Source organism: Equus przewalskii, chromosome 4, assembly GCF_037783145.1.
Source record: "Equus przewalskii isolate Varuska chromosome 4, EquPr2, whole genome shotgun sequence".
Classification (NCBI taxonomy): domain Eukaryota; kingdom Metazoa; phylum Chordata; class Mammalia; order Perissodactyla; family Equidae; genus Equus; species Equus przewalskii.
The window spans coordinates 53,547,013-53,572,017 of record NC_091834.1 but is presented as its reverse complement, the minus strand read 5'-3'; the positions used below and the strand labels follow the sequence as shown (position 1 = coordinate 53,572,017).

Below are 25,005 nucleotides of genomic sequence, written 5' to 3'. Positions count from 1 at the left end.
GTTGCCCATTTAAAAAAAATCTCAGCATTGGTCCAGCTGGGAAATATTCCATGCCTCCCTACCTTTTGGGTTAATTTATAGTTAACAGTAATAACAACTTCTACCTCTTGAACACTATTGGGTCAGGGGCTTGACAAGAGTTATCTTATTTGATGCTCTTAACAGACCTACGTGGTATTATCCCCATTTTGCAAATGAGGAAAAGAGGGTGCGTAAAGGTTAGCTAATTTGCCCGAATTGTGTGGCTAGTAAGTGGCCAAACCAGGAGTCAAGCCCACACTCCTCTGCCTCCCAGTCAGGGACACCTCTGTCACAGGGCTTTGCTGTTACCAGGGAGATGGACGCTGCCTTCTAAGAGGGCCTTCAGACTCCAACCGCGAGGATTACAGGGTCTGCAGGATGGTGCCGTGCTGCCACCTCTTACCTCGCTGCAGCCATCCTCCTTTTGGCCCCTCTAGACTGTTGTTTCAGCCCCGGTCCCGTCTCGGGGCTCAGCCATTTCGCTGGCTCTCGTCCCCTGGCTGTCCCTCAGACCCTGATTTGCACGGCTTGCTTCCTGCCTTTCCTGATGACCCCCGTACAGATGCAGCCCCAGTGCTCCTCGTCACCTGTAGCCACTGGTCCTCCCTTGACCTGACCACCCTCTCATATGCGTGAACTCTATGAGAGCAGGGACAGGGCTTTTTGTCTTATTCTCTGCCTCTCTGACACCTGCATCGTGCCTGGTATAAAGCAGACACTCAATAGCCGTTCAATGAGTGGAGACTCAAAACTCGAACTTTTTAGTCATTGTGACTGTTAAGTTCTGGAGCAAATTAACGTTCAGAAATAGAGGACTCGAGAAAAATGTAGCTCTATGGAAACTATTGATATACGTCTTTATAGAGATTTTATTTTAGGCCATGTGTGTACACTTAGGCCTATCTGTAATTTGTGGGTTTTCTTTCAGCAGCTTTAACAACAAAATAATTTTATTTTGAAGTTTGAACTTCCTAATCTAACCCAAATGTCATATTGACATATACCTGTAAGGTCACACATAGCATATGCATACGTTATCTATATAAATGTACTTGATTTTACAAAAATATAGGGAAGAAAAAACCCTGTGGATTACGTTTCCACTGAACAAAAAATTCAGAGCCACAGCTATGAAAAAGGATTATTGCTAATTGCGAGGAAACACAGCTATTGTTTCCTTGAAGAAAATTTTTATTGTAAAATATTTATTTTTTATGGAACATTTCAAATATCGTAAGCTCATGTGAAACTTTGGCTTCACTGTCACCCAGTTTTTGTGGTTGACTTCACTAGGGAACATCCAGTGTACTTAAGGCTTGAGTATGTGTATTTAACTGCGGGCAGAATAGCGATCCATGATTTATCGCGCAAGTACCTATTCTGTTTAAAGAGAATGGATTTTATGTCAGTACGGTCTAATGTAATACATGTATTACTAATTCAAATCCTTACTATAAAGAGCTGCTATATATGTACATGCATACATAAATTGCTTTTCTGGGCCAAAGTATTACAAATAGCATATTGATTTTTTCTTTTTATACATGAAAACTTGGAGTATTATTAAAATTCTGAAATCTAGTAATTGGAACATTTTTTCTTTCAGAAGAAGAAATTAGACAAAAATAAAGGTTTACAAGATCTATCTTCCTTTCCCTCCTTCTTTCTTCAACTATTTGCACTTGAGATTACTCTCACATATCTAAAAATAAGTCATTTTATTGCCACCTGCTTCTAAGAACACAGCCTAAAGCCTATGCTAATTAGCAAATCTTAAAAGAATGGAAATACAAGCTTTAAAAATCCTGCTACACAATTACAAGTTGGTTGTGTGTATATTAGACATCATTGCTTGGGCAGTAAATACAGTAAAACCATGATTCAGATGTACTGAAGAATAAAGTACTTCACATCTCTTGCACATACCTGCAGTCTCTGCACCCTGTTAACTAAGCATTTGAACTTTTAATAAACAAGCTATGCTATCTTTTTCCCCTAGTTTTTGAAGTTATCATTATGAACAGCATTGTAAACCACACCATATATTAGTGCTGCTCCTAGCACTGCATCAGCTTTCCTAACGTTACACCAACGGTTTTACGTAAACAATTTATGATAAAGTGAAGAGCACTACTTTGATGGTATTTTCATTGATTCAGCCTGGTTCATGGTTACACGGTTGAAGTTCCTACAAGTCCAAGAATCAAAACTCGTACTACACCACATTAAAAATTTAAAAAAATAAAAAATTTTAATCTTCTAATTACATTATCCCGTTTTCTACATCATCCTCCTGATGCTTCCAAATGTTAATTTTTCAGGTGACTAAAATATACATCTTTAGTTTTGATACAAATCTTTTGAAAAATTTCTTCCTTACTGATTTTGTTGGGCACAGTAGCATGAATTCAACTGTTTCTTGATTCAGTCATTGTTACGAATAGATATTGTTACACTAAGTTGGAACATGACCATGTCTTTCCCTGAGGGCGCTGCCGTACAGGTGATCTACCCACACACTATCGCCCGATGGCGACAGATTTAAAGACTCTTTGGAGTCTTCGTCAGTGGGCCAGTGTACTCTCACTGTCTCCTAACATCGCCCGCCTCTCACTTTGCTATATCTAATCTGGCCTGGGTTTGGAAATCTGATAACTGAAATTGTTCCAATAATGTATTTATTTATCATGTCAGTAAAGTCCTCCATAAGATTGGCAGGGCTCTCTCAAGGGGAAAAGACAACAGCTTTTGCTTATAGACTTTGTGGCATCTACGTGGCATACATGCTTCTTAGTGTTTCTGTGAGCTTAAATAATATTTTAATTATGTTTTCGTTTTTAGCTCTTCCTACAATTTCCTAACATTCATAGCTGAAAAAATTTAAGTTAAAAAGGTCCCTAAATCAAATTTTAATTTCCATAAATGTCTAGAGCAATGGCTGCAAATTAACATGAAATTTGAATTGGAGTTCTTTGGCAGTATGTTCAGAGAAATGGTGACCAGATCCTAATACCAGGAATTATGAAGAGTTGCCAATACGTTTGCTAGTGAGAAGCATTTACTTTCCAGTGTTCATCGTGATAAGAAGGTTGATAGTTCAAACAATTTATTGCTGCTTTATAGTATACATAATTAAATGAAGAAACATGTTAAACTCAAGGGAATTTTTAATAGGTTACTTGCAATAGTTATTGCAGGCAACAACTTGTACATGATTTTATTTCCAAATCACAAAAAACAAATTTTATACAAATCAGCACTGTAAAAATGTCAATTACAGCCCCAGAGGCTTTGCTGGCAGAATAATTGTCTAAATTCTAGGATATGGGAAACAGCTTTTTTTCCTGGATTCATCTTTTTTTTTTTCATTTTCTTTTTTTTTACAAAAAAAAATTTACAAGTGAAATGTTACTACAAAACTTTTTATAAGGAATTTTTGCAAAACATTTACATTTTACCATCAACTATTTCTGTTTTAAAATCCTTATGTAGATTCAATACCCTATGCTGCACATCAATTTATGTGGGATGACAACTTAGTGACATGCAGAAAAAACACCACAAGGCATTAAAATGAAGACTTAAATACAAATATTGTTTGCAATAAAACAGTTATAAAATTGAAAAATAGGACCTAAACATCATGCTTATCTAAGTTTGACAAATTAACTTTTTCTCCTAGATTACACACTTTTATTACTGCTCTCATGAGAGTGTGATAAATAATGACTTAACATCAAGTTCTAATGTAATCAGCAACACATACACAAACCTAACCAAAGAAAGTATACTGTAAGAAAAAACTATTCTAACACTGGAGTTCTACCATGATAAATACATAGCTTTGCACTGATAATTACAATAAAGAAAAGTTTTATAACAGTGGCAAAGGGAATGAACAGTGAAATGCCATTAAACAAGACTCTACTGCACATCTGTGCCCTATTACTTATAACAGCTATATCCCACTGAGTCAAATAAAGGACACGGAAATTTACGATTCTTATAAGACAGAAAAGTGGATTCAGAATGGTATGCAGAACAGACTGTCAAAATATTTCTAATTTCAGCGGTGAAATGTGCACCTGCTAACACAAATTAATATATTTTATATGCTATAAAGCTATCCAGATTCAGTTTGTTAAATTTATAATAGGCCTCATTGTTGATTAAAAAATAACTTCCATTTCTGATGAGCATACATAAGTATGCATTAAAACTGGTTCACGGAATAATGGTGCAGAGAGCTCATACTTGGTATTAACAACAACAAAAAGTGTCACTCTGAGGAAACATGATTCAAACATTAGGAAAGTTTCTTCGCATAAAAAAATTTATAGCACTGATTGTGTAGCATAATGATAGATAAAATATATATTTGATGTTTCAGCTCCTATATAATAAAATTAAAATTAACACTACCAAATGCTCCTCTGTACCAAACAAAACAACAAACTGAGTCTGATGTTTTAAAGCCAGATACATCAGTTGTTAAGAGTACATTAAATAAAATATACAAAACAATTTACAAAATCCAACTAAAATTTAAAGACTTTGTTACAAGTCTACAAAAGCTTTAAGAAACTTGAAATTTATAACCACAGTGTAAAAATTTTTTTTTCCTTTAATCTCAAAGCTTTTTTATACAAACTGAAAGCACAAAAGACCTTCAGTTTTATATAACGCTACAAAGGGCTGGCCTAAAGTGTACATAGTGTAAACAGTGATCATTACAGTATTTCTCCTTCATCAAAAATACAAGAAACATCACAATTTTGGAAGAGAATTCGCATGAGTAGTACTTTTCCTGAAATAACAGAGAATGCACAAAAAAAACCCATGTACCTATATTCAAACAGTCCCCAAACTGTTGATAAACCGAGCAGTTAAACTTTACTTTTCAAACGATCAATTCCAATTCCATTATGATTCTGTGTAAATATATTTTTAAAATATGAAATATCTTACTAATATTTAAGCTACTGGTATAATCCAAATTTTTTTCATATGAAATGCTTGGCCATCTTTCCTATAAGTTCCTTGCATAAAAAATGAAATACATTATTTTTCTTTAGTCACTTACATGACTGAAAATTATTCTGATTTTTAAAAAATAACTTTTGCTTCATAATATCATATCTGTTATATATTTGTTAGGCTGTCTTTATAGGGTAATTCAGTTATTGACATAACATAAAGACATTACTATGTTATAAATTCTTAATCAGCCTTCTAACGCAATACTAGAAACAAAATGTGATTGGCTCATTTTTAGTAGAGAGGAAAATGAAAATTGCAATGTAGTTAAAAGATAATTTTCTGCTGGCCTTAAAAAAAGTATGATAATTCTTTCTTTGGCTACCAAGTCAAAGCATAAAGAATTCTGCACATTGTCAACATAACTCATATTTACAGAATATGCAACTACAGAACAATTTATACTTTATGCAAATACTTCCAATATAAACATTTTAAATGAATTTTGTGGTTCAACCTAGGGCTAGGAATATAATCAATCCTAACTTCAAAACCTTACATGTTAAGTTCCCTCATTTTATTTTTCTGAAGCTACTATGAGTTTTGTATTTTCCTAAGGTTTCGATCTAAAATTTAACCTAAGGTTTAGCTCTAAGTTCCTCGTGTCTCCAAATGGAGAAAGTAATTGGACTTCACTGATTGTCTGCATACACACTACTATAATGTAGTGGTAATAATGATCTGAGATGCATCTCAGATTACTTTTTTGGAACTTACCTAATTCAACTGTAGAAGAATTTCTAACATTTAGAAAAGACGGCCAAAACTATTTTCAGTTGACTTTTCAAAAATCAAGCTAAGGAAATAAAGTATTATCCCTATTATGAGTTAACTATCTGTTTTCTGTGCTATAGGAAAAAAAATCCATGTAAATTATTACTGACTGAATTTATAACAAAGTACTTTCAAAGAAAACAAGTCCAATTAAGGTCCAGCCTGCAAACTACTGAGGTCTGTCTTTTTAAACACGTTAACATATGATGTTAAGAGAGGGGAAGATTCTGTTTAAAGATTACGTGATAGATTTCCAAATAACTACAACTTATACTATGGAGGAAATACTTTCTATCTGTTTCCAGTACATCAGTTTGCTTTTTGTATTTTTAAAAATTCAACACTTCACATGTTGACCCAAAATCTTGGAACACTTAAAGAAGCCAAGAATGAACACATGATTTCCTACTCTGTAATCCACTTGACCAGCCCATTTCCAGATTTTCAAAGGTGTGTAAACTTAAGTGCAGCACTAGAGGTCTCTGTTATAAATAACTTTTCAGAATTCTTCCATGTTGGTTGAAACATTGGGAGTTGCTGGGTTTGAATCTTGAGAAATGGCTGCAACTGTGACAATTCTTGGGGAGCCAAGCACCTCTGTAACAGACGAGTCCAGTTCTCCCGAGGTAACAATGGCAAGAGCTGTCCCGCCACCTTTCTTATTCTGGTGCGTTTTGACATGTTTGGAGAGATGATCACTCCGCATGAACCTTTTTGAACATTCTGGGCATTCAAATCTCTTTTCACCTAAACAGAAAAATAGTAAATGAATAGTGACTCTTTTTCTTTAAATGAAATTATAATTTAAAATAATTTCTCTTCTGGTCATACTATACTTTTGTTTAACCTTTGACTAGTTGCAAAATTCTTTGTTTTTATTTTAAGATGCTGTCAAACAAGCAGTGCAGTATAGGAGAAAGAGCATTGTGACTGGTGATAAAAGATCTGAGTTAAAATTCTGGTTCTGCTAAGAACTGGAAATAAAAGCTGGAGCAAGTAAAATAACCAGTCTGGGCCTCAGTTTCCCCATCTATGAAATAAGAGTGTTTCTAACAGATTATCCCAAAAATCTTTTCCAGGTGTAACAACATATAATGTTCAAGGTTCATGTTCACTCTTCCTTAAAACACACTGTCTGGGTTTTGGTTATAATACCTACAGGCATGAAATACCTCAGAACTATTTAAAATAAAATCAGTTAACAGTGTACTGAGTTTCTTCACAAGGCAAAAATGAGAGCTGGGAAAATACGACATTTCAAATTTATTAAGTGTTTTTAGGTCTCACAGATGAAGACTGTTAGGTTCTGGTATACAAAGTGATCCTTAAATATGCTCTCTTTAAGATATAAGATAGTTCTACTGGAACTAACTACTTCTATATTTTGGAATAAAAACTAAAGTTGACCAAAAACAAGAAAGCTATTTCATTTTTGTGTATAATGGATAGAGCACATAAAAATTTGGTTAACTGGTATATTTTGATGTTCACAAGCAATCAACTACTAATTTTACAGGGAAAGACTAAAGCTACTACTTAAGAGAATGAAACAATGTGTTCCCTGCCTGACAGAACTTGGATAATAAAATTCAGTTCAGCTCACTTCTATACTTGGCCCTGCTTTTGAATTACCAATAGAAACCTTTAAATTCAAGTTTGTCCATGTCAGATATTTTCCCCTCTTCATGTGTTTGCTTTTATTTTTTAGAAAATTACATTTGCAGAATCTCATTGAACTTTTCTCTTTCAGTCTTGAAAAATTAAATGAAAGGATAAATAAATGGTTTAGAAAACATTATCAAAGACATTAAAAATAAAGAGTTAAGCCTTAGGTAAAGCAGTTTTCACTTTATGAATGCTGATACCTAGAAAAAGGTGAAAAATAATTAAACGATGGTTTAAGTTTAGGATCAACCCTGAACTCCTTTACCTTTCAAGTTTCCCATCTTATTTAAAAAAAGAAAATTTCTCAGTTTACACATTTTAAAGAGAAGAAATCTTAAAGATCTTATTTTACATTTTCATTTTATAGATGAGTAAGCTGAGGCTCAGAAATTAATTTGCCTGGGAATCATACAACTTAATATCAGAGCAGGATTCAAGGCACCCGATTTCTAGTTTGGGTTTATGTTATGTCACCAGAGTTCAATCAGACACCTCTTTTCTTTTATAGCAACAATGGCTGAGAATAATCAGAAACAAATTAGGTAGTGATGGCCTGAGATCACTGAGCAAACAACAAATTAACTGGGTGGTCAACCTGTACACAGAGGATGTTTAACAAGTATTTGTGGACCATCTGCAATTTGCCAGGCACTGGTGATACGAAAGTGAGCAAGCGAGAGTCTCTGACTTTAAGAAGCTTCCATTATCTTGAGACAGTCATTTGCAACCATGTGGAACCAATGAAAAAAGAAATTCAAGTCCCCAGCTACTCAGTGGCAAACTGTAAGATAAATGGGAAATGATGGTGACATGGTTGGTGTGTGGACTTTCTCGTCTGTCTACTCCTAAGTGGTGGGGGTGTTCAATTAATTTCAATAATAAAAGTTGGCTAGAATCTCAAAATTAGTAAATTATGTTGTACAAGTAAGTAAGGGAATGACGTTTCAGTTTATTATCTTTTTCCACACAGAAATGTGTTTTCTGTGGTGCCAATTTCTAAATTCCCAACTCTTGGCAAACATTATCATTTTCTTTATCTCAAGGACGTACAGAATTCTTGTACTAACTATATATACAATATCTTTATTATATTTATAATTCTTTTACTTATTTTTATAATTATTCTTAGTAGACTAATATTTTTTATAATTAACGAAACTAATTATCAAAACTGTTGATATTAGTTACGGTAGGCAGAATGGCCCCCCAAAGAAGTCCATGCCCTAATTTCTGGAATTTGTATCTTTTATGACATGGCAAAAGAGACAGAACCAAGGGTATAGAGTCTAATATAGGGAGTTTATTTTGAATTACCTGGGTGGGCCCAATCTAATCACATGAGCTCTTAAAAGCAGACAGCTTTCTTCAGCTGGAGTCAGAAAGATGCAGCAGGAGAAATCACCGAGATAAGAAGTATCAGAGGGACTTGAGCTGCTGTTGCTGGAGGGGGCCACGTGAGAAGTATGAGACGGAATGTGGGGAGCCTCCAGGAGCAAACACCAGCCCCCAGCCGACAGCCAGCAAGAAAACAGGGACCTAAGCCCTACAACAGCAAAATCTGAATTTGGCTGACAATGTGAATGAGTCCAGAAGCAGATTCTTCCCCAGAACCTTCCGTAAGGAACACAGCCCAGCTGACACCCTGATTCTGACTTTGTGAGATGCTAAGCAGAGGACTTAGGCCGAGCCTGTTTGAACTTCTGACTTAAAGAAACTGTGATACAATAAATTGTGTCATTTTAAGTGGCTAAATTTGTGGTAGTTTGTTATGGCAACAACAGAAAACTAATAGTTATACAACATACACCTTGAAAAAAATTAAAGCCTGATAAAATAAATTATAGCTGATCTATTATATGGTTCAAGATCTGTGAAGTATCTTCATTAAGAGAATCCAAAGCATGTCAAGGACAAATTCCAAATTTTAGTTCTTTAAGAAAATCTCAAGGACATAACCCAGGGGCCGGCCCTGTGCCTGAGTGGTTAAGTTCATGGCTCCACTTTGGTGGCCCGGGGTTTCGCCGGTTCGAATCCTGGGCACAGACATGGCACCACTCATCAAGATATGCTGAGGCCGTGTCCCACACAGCACAACCAGAATGACCTACAACTAGAGTACAGAACTACATACTGGGGAGCTTTGGGGAGAAGAAAAACAAAAAAGAAGCTTGGCAACAGATGTTAGCTCAGGTGACAATCTTAAAAAATTATAAAAACAAAAAATAAAAGGAACATAACCCAAACAATTTTAGTTTAAGTAACTGAATGCAGAAAAAACAAACGCTTCTTTTGCCTAGATTATTAAGAGAATGCCATGCTGTACTACATGATTATTAAAATATGGTAGTTTTTAAAAGGATTTAAATAGAAGATTCATATGAAGAAACTACATTAGATTACTTCCTAACATGATATTAACAGTAATTTCTCTCAAAAAAAATGCTGAGATTTTCAAATGGAATCACAGATTTGAACAGATCAATGGAATAAATCAGATCTTTATTTATTTGAAGTAGCCATCAAGAGGCAACTACTTAGATGTCATAGTTCTGTCTAGAATCTAGTTTTCAAAATGTTGCCATCAAATAAGCCAATATAATGTACAAAATATACTTTATAAATTACTAATGTTATTTCTAAGCTTGTCATTTGATAAAATACCTCCACATGTAGAGATTAAAATTAATTTCAGGAGCAAACTAAGGATCTGTATTAGTTTCCTAGATTTCTGTAAGAAAATACCATAAGCTAGGTGGCTTAAAACAAGAAATATTTAGTCTCTTGCAATTCTGGAGGCTAGACGCCCAAAGTCTAGCTGTCAGTAGGGCAACGCTCCCAACAAAGGCTCTAGAGGACTCTTCCTTGCCTCATCCTAGGTTCTGGTGACTTATGGCAATCTTTGGCATTCACTGGCTTGTGTTGTATCTCTTCAATCTCTGCCTCTGTCTTCACATGGCCTTTTTCCCTGTGTCTCTGTCTTCTCCTCTTCTTATATGGACACCAGTCATTGGATTTAGGGCCCACTAGGTCCTGAATCCTAGGCACTAGGCATAGTATGATCTCATCTTAATTCATTTAATCTACAAAGAACCTATTTCAGAATAAGGTCACATTCACAGATACCGGGGATTAGGACTGAACGTGCTTTCTGGGAGACACAATTCAACCCACTACAGGGACATTTTAAAATGTCTGGAATTTGTGGGGTTGTCCTGGAGGTGCAGCAGTTAAGTTCATGTGCTCCACTTCATCAGCCTGGGGTTCACCAGTTCAGATCCCAGGCACAGACCTACACACTGCTCATCAAGCCATGCTGTGGCAGCATCCCACATATGAAGTAGAGGAAGATGGGCACAGATGTTAGCTCAAGGCCAATTTTCCTCAGCAAAGAGAGGAGGACTGGTGGCGGATGTTAGCTCAGGGCTAATCTCCCTCATAAAAAAATTAATTAAACATCTGGCATTTGTTATATAGCTAAGTAACAAACACACTGTCTGCTCAAGAAATAACTTTCATCAAATGTCCATGAACAGCAGATATACAATTCCTTAGTAAAACTAACCAGACTTTTATATATAACTCACATTACAGACATCACTTTTTGATTTGTTCTAAGAAATCTAGTTATTCATATTGAATGATTAGTAGTCCTTGGATTCTTCCAACCCTCCCCTGCAATGCCCTCAACCTATCAGTCCGTCCTGGACACTCCTTCCTACCTACCCACCCTAGAATATTTAAACAAATCTTTCATAAGTACCCTCAATTCTCCTCTATCATTACCTGTGAATAAAAGTAAATTAAAAGGAGGAGAGAAGACAATTTGGGAGAAGTCATATGGCTTAAATTTTCCTGAAGTAGAAGACTGGGAGTGAGAGGAGGTTGAGTGGAAATGACAAGGGAAATAAGAAGACTTAAGAAGGTTTATATAATTATTAAGGTACTGAGGAAGCTGACAAAAAAGAATAGGATTTGACAGGCTGTTCTGAGAGACTAGCTGAGATTTGAGACTATGAATTTACAGAGACATCAATTTGCATAATGAGTAATTTTTTATTTCCTCCTTCAGTAATTATCTACTCAAATATAGAAGCCCTTTGGTCATTTCATTATAAATGCTTTTTTAAAGGCAATCTTATCTACTCTAATAGTTTTAACTATCATCTATAAATGGATGACTACATCATGATCCAGATTCCTAAACTCAACTGTGAATTCGACATCCCCAAGATGTGCCACAAACAGCAGCATTCAACGTCACAAAAACTCATCAACTCTCTCTCTAATCCTTATAATTCTTCAGAAATACAGGGGGGAACACCCCCCAAACCATGAAAGAAGTAATGCCACCAAAGATTCACTCCAAAAATTGACTCCTCTATGAAAGGAATCAGAAAACCTAGAAAAAACTATCAAAATCAACCCTTTTACACTCTCGAAATCAAGGCTTAATCAAGGCTTGCAGTGACTCAGGGAATGTTTAATAAAGAAAAACGGCCGAATCTTGGTATGAACAGCAAGCTTTCTGATGTTTTAGTCTGCCTGGTTCCATTTTTCACTCGCCAGCAGCCTGGCAGCCACCAGAGGGAGCAGAATAGAGCTAGAACTCTTTTAAAACCTCAATCCCAAAGAATTATCATTATTTGATCTGTTAGTGGTTCTTTGGAAGACCCACTTAAAAGACTGTTGTATTTAACCTGACTTGGAGATAGCCCAATGTGAAAAGCATTCTCTGGGGGTGGAGAAGGGCATGTGTTTATCTAAAACAATTATAGGCAAGTGTTTTAACTTCATGGATGCCCGAGTTAACGGACAACACTTGGAACAAACAATAAATAGACTAAACACAAAGCTTAAAAAGAAAAGCTGGGAAGTAAGAAATCCACAGGGGCTTTGAAAAGCTCTGACATACTCCTTGGAATCTAGAAGGCCACATACATGCTTAGGGCTATGAGCCTACTCAGAAAAGGTCTGAGAAGGCCCAAATTCTCACCTGTGCCTAACCTTTGAGGCGCTGCATAAGCAGGAAGTGAAAGCTAAGGCAGAATTTCAACTGTCTGGCTGACTGTTAAAGGGTGCCTGAACATGCACACAAAGCCTCTCAGCAAAGACAGAGAGATGTTGGTCTCAGGTATTTGAAGAAAGAGTATTTGAAGAAATGATGGCTGAAAACCCCAAATTTGATGAAAAACATTCATCTACACATCTAAGAAGCTCAATAAACTCTAAGTAGGTTAAACTCAAAAAGATTCACACTGAGACACATAATAATCAAATTGTTTAAAGTCAAAAACAAAGAGAGAACCTGAAAAGAGGTAAGAGAGAAGTGACTCATCACCTACAAGGAATAGTCAATAAAAATAACAGCTGATTTTTCATCAGAGATCACAGAGGCCAGAAAGCAGTGGGATGATATATTCAAAGATGAAAGAAAGAAACAGTCCACCAAGAATTCTATATACAGCACAACTATCTTTCAAAAATAAGGAGAAATTAAGTTATTCCTAGATTAATAATACCTGAAAGAATCTGTCTCTAGCAGATTTGCACCTATAAGAAATACTAAAGGGAATCCCTCAGGCTGAAATGAAAAGACACTAGGCCATAACTTGAATCCATATGAAGAAATAAAGACCACCAGGTAAGGTGACTACATAGGTAAATATAAAAGATAGCATAAATGCATTTTTAATTTGTGCAATCACTAAGAAAATAATGAAAATTATCTATCTATATCTATCTATCTACCTACCTATCTATATCTCTCTATAGAGAGAGGGGAAAATGACAAGGGAATTAAAATATTCAAATAACACACAATGAGTATTTAACATAAGATGTCAATAATGGAGGAATAGAGGAACAAAAAACATAGAAGATACAAAGAAAACAAATGCCAAAATGGCAGAAGTCCTTATCAGTAATTGCATTTAATATGAATGCATTAAACTCTCCAATTAAAAGGCAGAGATTAACAAAATAGATAAAAAACATGATCCAATTATATGCTGTCTAATGTTAGCTGTTACTGTTATTGCACGTCTGAATTCGTTTACTGCTCCCATGGCTCATTCTTAACTCATCACTAATCACTCAACTTGGCAGAAGGAACTAAGTTTGGGGCCTTGGTAAAGAAGTCAGTCAGCCTCTTAAGACTTCAGTTTAGTCTTAATTTATAAAATTATGTGGTTGCACAAAATCATTTTTAGGAGTTCCCTGGCTCTAAGTCCCATTATCCTTGGTAGAGTTAAGAGAAGTGTTGCATGATACCGAGGCACATGCGTGAGGCTGAAGAGAAAATTCTTTTGGATTCTTAAAACAAAAATTAATTACAAAATCTCACTCCCTTTCTATATTGCAATTTCTCAAAGATAAGAGCTTGTCTCACACTTTTAAAAACTTATGATTTAATTTATATACAGTAAAACTGATTCTTTTTAGTACATAGTTCTATGAGTTTTGACAAACGCATCAAGTCATGGAGCCATCACCAAAATAAAAATACAGTCATGCATCACTTAACAACGGGAATATGTTCTGAGAAATGTGCTGTTAGGCGATTTTGTCATTGTGCAAACATAATAGAGTATACTAACAGAAACCTAGATGGCCTAGCCTACTACACACCAAGGCTATATGGTACTAATCTTATAATTAACTTATGACTGTGCATTGCATAATGATATTTCGGTCAACAACGGACTACGTATATGACACTAGTCCCCTAAGATTATAACAGCTGAAAAATTCATACTGTGACACTGTAGCCATTGCAAGTCATAGCACAGCCCATTACTCACATGTTTGTGGGTGATGCTGGTGTAAACAAACCTACTACACTGGCAGTCATATAAAAGCATAGCTATAGTAGTAGGCTATCCCGTCTATGTTTGTCTAAGTACTCTATGATGTCGGCACAATGACAAAATCATCTGACACAATTCTCAGAACCTTTCCCTGCCATTAACTGACACATGGCTGTAGAAGAGCTGCTATCACTTACAAAAATTTCTTCATGATCCCTCTTTATAGTCAAACTCTCCCTCCTTCCTTACACATCGGAAAACAGTGAACCGTTCTCTCTGCCTCTATAGTTTTGATTTTCCCCTAATGTCATACAAACTGAATCATACAATAGGTAGGTTTTGATGCTGGCACCTTTCACTTAGCACAATACATCTGAATTTCATCTATGTGGTTGAGTGTATTAATAATCCATTCTTTTATGTTGGGGAGTAGTACTCCAATATTTGGATATACCACAGTATTTTATCCATTCACCAGTTGAAGGACATTTGGGTTGTTTCCTACTTGGGGTGATATAAATAAATCTGCTATATATATTCATAGTTTTCTGTGTGAACATAGCTTTTATTTCTCCAGAGTGAATACTAAGGAGTGGATTACTAGGTCATATGGTAAGATTATGTTTAACTTTAAAAGAAAATTCGAAAATGTTTTCCAAAGGTGCTGTGTCATTTTGCATTCCCACCAACAATGTATCAGAGTTCCAGCTGCTGTGCATTCTTACCACTACTTCTCATTGTCAGATCTGATATTCTAATAAGCGTATACTGGCATTTTGTTGTGGTTTTAATTTGCATTTCCCAAATAACAGATGATGCTGAACATCTTTTCATGTGCTTATTCACCACGTCTATCTTCCTTAGTGGAGTGTCCAAATCCTTTGACAATGTTTAAAAACTGGGCTGTTTGTTCACATATTGTTGAGTTTTGAGAGTTTTTTATACAATATATTCTAGATAAAGGTACACTGTCAGATATGCGGTTTTCAAATATTTTCTCCCAGTCTGAGTCTTGTGTTTTCATTTTCTTAACAGGACCTCTCATGGAGCGAGTTTTTAGTTTTTATGAAGTCAAATTTGTCAATTCTTCTTTTATGGATTGTATTTTTCGTGTTTTATTAAAAACTTTAGCCTTATCCAAGGTCACAAAGATTTGGTCCTATATCTTATTCAAAAACTTCCATAGTCTTAAGGTTTTAGATTTAGGTGTGAGTGATTTTGAGTTAGTTTTTGTAAAAGATATGAGGTACGTAGATTGAAGATCTTTTTTTGCACGTGTCTGTCCAATTCTTCCACACCATTTACTGAAAAGACTACCCTTTCTCCACTGAACTGTTTTTGCACCACATGTGTATGGGTCAATTTCTGGACTCTCTAGTCTGTCTGTCTTATTTACGTGTCCTTCTTTTCACCAAAATCTCAGTGTTGATTACTGCAGCTTTACAGGAAAACTTGAAATCATGTAGTGTCAATCAGCCAACTCTGTCATCTTTCAAAATTGTTTTGGATATTCTAATTGCTTTGACTTTTATAAAAATTTTATAATCAGTTTGCTAATATCTACAAAATGGTGCTGCAATTTTCAGAAGGACTGCATTGAATCTGTATATATATTTGGGAGAACTGATATCAAAACAATATCGGCCCATCGAATCTACTAATCTGGTATATCTCTCCATTTGTAGGTCATCTTCAATTTCTCTCACCAATGTTTTTAATTTTCAGTATACATATCTTGCATACACTTTGTTAGATTTATAGCAAGTGTTTCACTCTTTTCATCCTATTATAAATGACACTGTTTATTACACTACTTACATCCAGTTGTTCATTGCCAGGACACAGAAATACAATTCATTGTGTATATTCACCTTGTATCCTGCAATCTTGCCAAACTCATTTATTAGTCCTAACACCTTTTTGGGGTAGAGGCCACAGTTTTCCTAAACAGACAACCAGACTGTCTGCAAATAAAGATAAGATACTTACTTCTTCCATTCGAATCTGTATGTCTTTTATGATGTTTTCCTGGTTTAATGCACTGAATTAATGAATTCCAATACTATGGTGAATAAGAATGATAACATCAGACAACTTTGCCTTGTTTCTGATCCTAGGGAGAAGCACTAAGTCCTTCATCAGTAAGTACAATGTTAACTACAAATTTTTTTGTAAATGGCCTTTATCTGGTTCAGGGTGTAACGTTCAATACTTAGTCTGCTGAGAATTTTTACCAAACTGAATGCAAATTTTCCCAAATACTTTTTGTGTAATTATTTAAGTAATCACGTGATTTTTTCATTCTTTTGTTGTTAATATGGTAAATTACATCAACTGATTGATTTTGCAATATTCAATCAGCCTTTCATTCTTGGAATAAACACTTGGAATAAAAAGTTAGTCATGATACATTGTTCTCTTTATATATATTTTACTGGACATGGTTTGACAATATTTTGTTGAGGATTTTGACATCTATATTTATGAGGATACTGATTTTTTTTCTTTTTCCCTAGTAATGACTTTACCTGACTTTGGTATTATGGTAATACAGGCCTCGTAAAATAGAAGCGTTCCCTCATTTATTTTCTGAAAGATACTGTGCAGAATAGGTATTATTTCTTTCTTAAATGGTAGAATTTGCCAATGAAACCATGTGAGACTTGGGTTTTCCTTGTCAAAAGTTTTTAGCTAAAAATTCAGTTTCTTTAATAGATATAGGACTATTCATGTTATCTATCTCTTCTTGAGCAATTACTGGTAATTTGTGTCTTTTAAGAAAGTTGGTCCATTTCACCTAAGTTCTCTAACTCAAGAGTACAGAGTTATTCACAGCATTCCTTTGTAGTCATATTGTCTGTAGTGGCTCTAGTGATACCCCCTTCCAATTCTGATACTGGTAAATTTTCTTGACCCATCAGACTAGAGACTCATCAATTTTATCTTTTCAAAGAAAGCTATATGTTGGTTTGACTGATTTTCTCTTACATTTATTATTTCCTAACTTCCTGTTTGGGGTTTAATTTGCTCTTTGTTTTCTATTTTCTTAAGATAGAAGCTTAGAGTGACTTAAGACCTTTCTTTGTTACTAATAAAAGCATTTAATGCTGTAGATTTCCTCTAAGCACTGCTTTACCTGCATCCCACAAATCTTAATATGTTGTATTTTCATTCAGTCAAAATATTTTCTAGTTTCCCTAGAGATATCATCATGACCCACAGGTTACTCAGAAATGTGCTGTTTAATTTCCAAATATTTAGAGATTTCCCAGATATTTTTGTTACTTCTAGTTTAATTCCATTATGATCTGAGAACATACTTTGTATTTCTATTCTTTTAATTTGTTAAGGTAAGTCTCATGACCCAGAGTACGGTCTATCTTTGTGAATGTTCCATGTTGTATTGATTAAAATATGTATTCTGCTCCAACTGGCTAGAGTAATAAATGTCAATTAGGGTAAGTTGAATGACCACGTTCTATACCCTTTCTTGTCTTCTGTCTGCTTGTTCTATCAATTACTAAGAAAGGAGTAATAACTCTACAAGAGGAATCGTGGGTTGGTCTATTTCTCCTTTCAGTTTTATTATTTTTTGCTTCATATATTTTAGAGCTCTGTTGTTAAATGCATATTACAATTAGAATTGTGATGTCTTCATGTACAGTGACCCATTCATCATCATGGAATGTTCCACTATATCTAGTAATTTTCACTGTTTTATGAAGTATATTTTGCCTATTATTAATACAGCAACTTTAGCTTTCTTTTGATTAATCTTTGCATGGTATATATATATTTTATCCTTTTTCTTTTAACTTATCCATATGATTATATCTGAAGTGGGTTTTTTGTAGACAGTATATAAATGGGTCTTTTAAAATGCAATCAGACAACCTCTCTCTTCTAATCATTACGTTTAGACCATTTGCATTATACACAGTTATTGATTAGATTTTTTTTTTAAAGATTGGCACCAGAGCTAACAACTGTTGCCAATCTTTTTTTTTCCCCCCTGCTTTTCCCCCCATCTCCCCAGTATATAGTTGTATATTTTAGTAGTGGGTCCTTCTAATTGTGGTACATGGGATGCTGCCTCAATGTGGCCTGACAAGCAGTGCCATGTCTGCCCAGGATCCAAACCAGCAAAACTGTGGGCTACTGAAGTGGAGCGCATGAACTCAACCACTCAGCCACAGGGCAAGCCCTGATTAGGTTCAAGTTTATCATTTTGTTGTCTGTTTTCTATTTCTGTTCTGTTTTTCATTTTTCTGTTTCCCCTTTCCTTCCTTCTTTTGGATTATTACTGTTTAATATTCTATTTTAACTTATTCCTCTTCTCCCCCCCCCCCCCGGAATCTCTTTATTTTTAATGCAAGGATACCTTGTTTTATTGCACTTCACACATAACTACATTTTTTACAAGACCCTCTACCAGCAAACAGATTACGACTCCCTAAAGGCTCAGATAATGGTTAGTACTTTTTAGCAACACAGTATTTTTTAATTAGGGTATACACTTTTTTTTTTTTAGACATAATGCTGTTGCACATTTAATAGAACACAGTATGGCATAAACATAACTTCTACATGCATTGGGAAACCAAAAATTCATGTGATTCACTTTATTGCGATATTTGCTTCATTGTGGTGGTCTAGAGAAGAACGCGCAATATCTCTGAGATACCTGAAGTTGATACACAGATTATAATATATACCTAACTCTTCACAATATACATACCAATCTATTTTCATAGTAAAAAAAGGAAGCTTTTCAACCATATAGGTTTCTTTACTCTCCCCAACTTTATTATATTCACTATATGCTTTACATTCACATACAATGAAAATCCACCAGTGTTAAAATTTTTACTTTAAAAAACAGTCGAACATATTTTTAAAACTTTAAGGAGAGGAATAATAGTTTGCTATATTTACCCAGGTGTTTACTGCTTCTCCCTTCACTATTAAATTCCAAATTTCCCTTGGGTATCATTTCCTTTCAGCCTGAAGAACTTCTTTTAACATTTCTTTTGGAGCAGACAGGATGGCAACAAATTCTCTTAATTTTCCTTCATCCGAAAATCTCTTTATTTTGTTTTTGTTATTGAGAATATTTTCACTGGATATAAAATGCTGAGTTGACAATTCTCTTCTTTTTCTGGCCTCTATAGTTTCTGAAGAAAAATTATCCATCGTTCAAATTTTTATTCCTGTATACATAATGTGTCATTTTCTTCTGGCTCATTTTAAGATTTCTTACCTTTGATTTTCAGCAGATTGATTATGATGTATCTGGGCATGGTTTTCTGTTAGTTCCTGCTTGGGATTCAATAAGCTTCTTAAATCTATAATTTATAGCTAATATAGTAAGTCTCAGCCATTATTTCTTCAAGTACTTTTCTACATCAATCTTTTCTTCCTCTGTTGCTGGGACTTTAATGACATCAATTTTATTATTGTCTCACAGATCTCTGAGACCCAATTCATGTTTTTCCTCCAATCTTTTTTTCTCTGTTCTTCAGACTATAGTTTCTAGCAATCTATCTTCAACTTCACTGACTCTTTGTTCTATGTATCGCTTTATCTCTATTGGCTATTGAGCACACCTAGTGAATTTTTAACTTTAGATATTGCATTTTTTCAGTTGCAAAACTACTGTTTAGTTCTTTATAGTTTATAGAAAACTTCTGCTGTTCCTTTTGTTTCAAGCATGTTTACCTTTACTCCATGGATGATGGTTAGAACAGCTGCTTTAAAGTCTTTGATAATTCCAAAATGTGGATCATCTTGACATAGTCAGATTTACTGGGTTCATAGTATGCTGAGTAATTTTGGATTGTATCCTTGATGTTTTGGATATTATGTTGTGGTGACTCTGAGTTCTGTTAAAAATCCTCTGGAGTAATTTTTCATTTTAGCAGGGAATCAACCCATTTAGGTTCAGATTAAAAGTTCTACCTTGCCTTCTTTGGGCAGTAGTTCCAATGTTAATTCATTTTCAAAGACTGTTACGTTGTTTGCGTCTGCCTAGTACATGCTGGGAATTGGGTGGTGGTTTACAAGACAGTTCCGTTCTTCAGGCCTTTGCTAGGGTCCTTTGGGTCTGTTCTGTGCATGTGCAGCTCAGGGTGAGCCCAGAACTTATTTTGTTCCATATACATAATTAGAGATCACCTTTTACATCTCTCTCCAAAATTTCCCTCATATTTCCAACCCCTAGGTCTCCCTTCTCCTGGTTCCTCTGGACAGAAAGCCAGAATTCTTGAGGCCTCCTGTACCATTCCGCACATATACCATAACTGGCATCACCTTCAGGGTGAAATGGAATAGAGAAAAATAATGGTGATTCCCCACACATTCACTGGAAAAAATGAGCCCCACTTCCTGGTTCATCTGGCCAGAGATACGGGTATTTTCTCAGGTTTTCACATGCCTATGCTGCCACTACTACAGTACAACCTACAAACAGGGCTGGCCTTGGAGCATAGGGGCCCCTTTTCTCAGTTCTCTATCTAGATATACACGGTTTCTCCTAGAGTATTTGCTGCCTACCTGCTATTCAGTGCCCACAGAGTCAAAGCTAGGAAACAAAGGAGGAAAAAAAATCCTTTGAAACTCATTTGTGTTATGCATTAGTATACAAGTTTTGATTGTATCGAATTTCTGCAAACTAGAATAGAGATCATCAAGGAAGACGATATATTCTGGAAAGAGGATCAATTTCTCTTCTGTAGAACCCTAGGACTCAAAATGATGGGAGACATGGAGCATTAAACAGTAAATTAAACTGCCTAGGTGGAATATTAACCCTACTATCAAAAAACTGGGGCAAAATATTTGAGGATTTGTATTTAAAGAAATGTGGTCCCACACTATATTACTGTATTTTGGCAATTAGGTGTCTTCTAATATAACACACAGTGCCCCTACCCTGTTGTCTAAAATGAAAGCCACTAGTTTATAAATCTTTCAGAACCCTTCACTAAAACATATTTATCAATCATCGTCATCATCATCATCATCAACCTGAACAAGAGCCAAGGATCACTGGACAAAGCAGGGAAGCCCACAACATCAGAAAGAGCAAGATACAGACAAAAAAAGTATCCTGGAGGAAATATAAGTATTAAAAAAATTCTAGATGGAAAACTTGGAGACCTTCAGCAAGTTCCTGCATCTATACAATAAAAACAGGATGCAATAAAAAAAGAAACCAAAAAAAACACTCTTGGAAATTAAAAAACAATTCAATAGAAATACCTGAAGATAAAATTAAGGAATCTCATAGAAAATAAAAGAAGAGAAAAGCTGTAAGATATTTAAAAAAAAAGGGGAGGGAGCCCAACATATATTAAGAGTCCAAAAAGAATAGAAGATAAAAAGGAGAGAATGAGAGAAGGGGTGAGTGGTGGGCGGAGGAGGACCCAGAGTTGAAGAGTCTAACCAGTTCACACAATAAATGAAAACCTAATTATGAAATTAACAGAACATTAAAGGTTAAAAGAAAGCTCTTGCAGGTTAAAAAAAAAAAAAAAAGGATGGGGCACGTCAAAAGGACAGAGGAGGAAATCTAAAACAACTTCCAATGGTCAAAGATGGAATAATTTGAGCAAGAAAATAAATAATGACAGTATTAGATTACAACCCAAAAAATAAATACTCATTAGTCCATAGTGATATAAATAAATAACTGAATAAACAAATAATTGGGGAAGAAGGTATAAATCTTCCTTACACAAGAATCACAACTAAAAATTGTAAAGCAATAAGGGAAATAAAAAATGACCTTTAGAACACCATAGTAATAACTGCTGCAGGCAAGATACAATGAGGAATGCTAACGTGAAAAGTTAGTATTTTCTTTAAAAAGAAACAGGATATTTGCGTAGACTCAAAGAACCTCCTCCAAAATATTTACTAATTACTGTGGTTGTTTTCATTTAAGTCCACAAATTCTCTGATACTCCTCCCTCCAGGAGGTGGAGCTTAATTCACCTCCCCTTGAGTGTGACGTGGACTTAGTGATTTAGCGACTTGCTTCCAATAAACAGCATGGAAAGAAAAAATAACTTCACAGTGGAGATACCTAGCACACACTATCTTAACCAATTCATCAAGGTTAACATGCCCAATAATAAAAAATACTGACAGCATGTAGTCCCTGATATAATGCGATGAAAAGGGCAGTAATGTCTCTGATATGCTTCCCAACAACAAGACTTCAATCTAATCACGAGAAAATATCAGACAAGTTGAGGGATATCCTACAAAATATCTAACCTTCCAAAGCATCAAAGTAAGAACAGACAAGGAAAGAATGAGGACATTTCACAGACTGCAGAAGACTAAAGAGCCATGACAAAGAAATACAACATGGGATTCTGGAGTGAATCTTGGAATAGAAAAAGCATATTTGTGGGAAAGTCTGTAGTTTAATTAATAGTATCGTACCAATGTTAATTTCTTAGTTTTCCTAACTTATTGTGGTTATGGAAGAGATTAGTATCAGAGGAAGGTGAGTGAAGGGTACATGAGAACTCTATACTATCTTTGCAACTCTTCTGTTAAGTGTAAAATTACCTCAAAATAAAATGTTACAGATAAACAAGCTCTTAAAAGTTCAAGGGGAAAAATTAGGTCACTGACAAAAAACCAAGAAAAGAATAACAAAGGACTATTAGTAAAACAGATGCAACAAGACAAGACAGCAGTGCCATTAACATTTTGAGTGAAGATCATTTTCAACCTAGAATTTTGTATTAGTCAAACTATCAATTAAGTGGAAAAGCAAAACAAAGACATTTTCAGACAAATTTACTTCCCATGCAGTTTTGTAGTAAGGATTTCAGAATGTGTTCCAGTAACCAAGGGAGTAAACTGAAGATATGAGATCTTGAGAACATTAGATCCAAACCACAGAGCAGGGAAGAAAAGTCTCAAGACTACAGCTGTGCAGCAGCCCTAGAGAGGAATCAGGCTGTGTTCAATCAGAAAGCTGGAGACCTCCAGGATCAAGGAGACACTGGATTGAGTTGATACTCTTCTTGAAAAGTCAAAATAACAAAGAGAGATGATAAAGTTAGCTCACGCAAGGGGAAAAAAGGCAATTAGAAACTTTAGGAAAAAACAAAAAACATAGTACATTAGGTAGTCATAATATAATTATTATTTACTAATTTTCAATTTTAAGAACTAATAAGCTATTTAAAAAGAAGACAGTGCTTACTGAAGAGAATGTAAGCATTTTAACATCAACAGAGAGAGAGTAGAAGATTAGGTAAGAGAAGTTAGGAGGTGGAAGAGAGAGAAAATGAAGGACAGACACAGTAATATATCAGAGTGGTAAGTCAAGAGACAATGTCTGGCCTGCATACAGTTAAAAAAAGTGAATGTCGTCAGATGATGCAAAATGAGGAAAATTCTTAACTCTCAATGCAAGAAGTCAATAGATAGCGTCTAATACTGACAGATCAATACACAGTATAAGCCTATTATTTAAATATATGGCAGCCATCACAGGAAGAATAAAAATGTAAAAATAGTTAAAAAGATTAAATATGGTTTTCTCTGGGGAGTAGAAGTGGGTGAAACAAAGAGTCTCCTTAACATTGTAAGCTCTTCTATATGATTTGATTTTTAAATACCATATGCATGTATCATTTGGAAAAATCTTTTAAAATTTACTTTACAGAAAAGAAAATGCACTATTTTCAGCAGTGAATAAAAATAACTCATTGATTCATTCATAGTAAGGTACTGACTGGGTTTCTACTTAGAGTAGTGGTGGGCATTAAATAAAACATGATTGTTGCCATGAATGGTCAAGGCTTTCAACTTAACATATTAACTGCTTAATTAATACTTATTTATTTCAAACGATATTGTTTCACATCCTTTTCAACTTTAATAAACACTCAGAAGTTACTATATTAAATCTTTAAAAGTAACATGGATATGCTGATATACTGATATTAAACTTAACATTTTTGAGAATAACATGTTTATTTTAATTAAACAATTTAGCGTACGATGTATTCAAGATATTTGAGGGTCGGCCCCGTGGCCAAGTGGTTAAGTTCGCCCACTCCACTTTGGTGGCCCGGGCTTTTGCAGGTTCGGATCCTGGGCGCGGACATGACAGAAACATGCTGAGGTGGCATCCCACATACCACAACTAGAAGGACCCACAATTAAAAATACACAGCTATGTACCGGGGGGCTTTGGGGAGAAAGAGGAAAAATAAAATCTTTAAAAAAAAAAAGATATTTGAAACACTGAAAGTAAAGCTTAAAGTACCTATTCAATTCTGAATTATTCAAGCCAATAGAAGACGATAATGGTGTGTATCAATGAAAACAAGAATAAAGAAAATTTGCCTGTAAGTCATTAATCTTTGGTCTCGAAGTATATGTATACATAAATCATTGGATAAATTTGTGTATCTGTATAAGTGTGAATGTGTGATACAGAGGGACTTTAGAAACTCATTATTTCTCAAACAAAATGATGAAATCATAACGTGAGGCTCCAAATTAGAGAAAGCAGAAATTTTTGGTTTCCCTAATCTGTCCCCGTTGCTAATCCAGGGTGGAAACAGAGCACCCTCTTATATTCACATAAACAGGAAAGTATGTCTCTACAACAGACATCAATGTTGTTATGGGATTAATTTTTAATCACCATATTTGCCAATATGAATGG

The 25,005-nt window shown here is 35.0% G+C and overlaps 1 protein-coding gene across 2 annotated transcripts in view; it reads right to left on the bottom strand.

Moving 5' to 3' along the window:
* Positions 1–3,170: 3,170 nt before the first annotated feature.
* The window catches only part of SP4 (Sp4 transcription factor), a 77,209-nt gene continuing 55,374 nt past the window's right edge, over positions 3,171–25,005 (bottom strand). For both annotated transcript variants that reach the window (XM_070615889.1, XM_070615890.1), the window contains exon 6: positions 3,171–6,579. In XM_070615889.1, the coding sequence (XP_070471990.1) occupies positions 6,332–6,579 (248 nt within the window). In that variant the 3' untranslated portion in view covers positions 3,171–6,331. The remainder of the gene's footprint in view (positions 6,580–25,005) is intronic.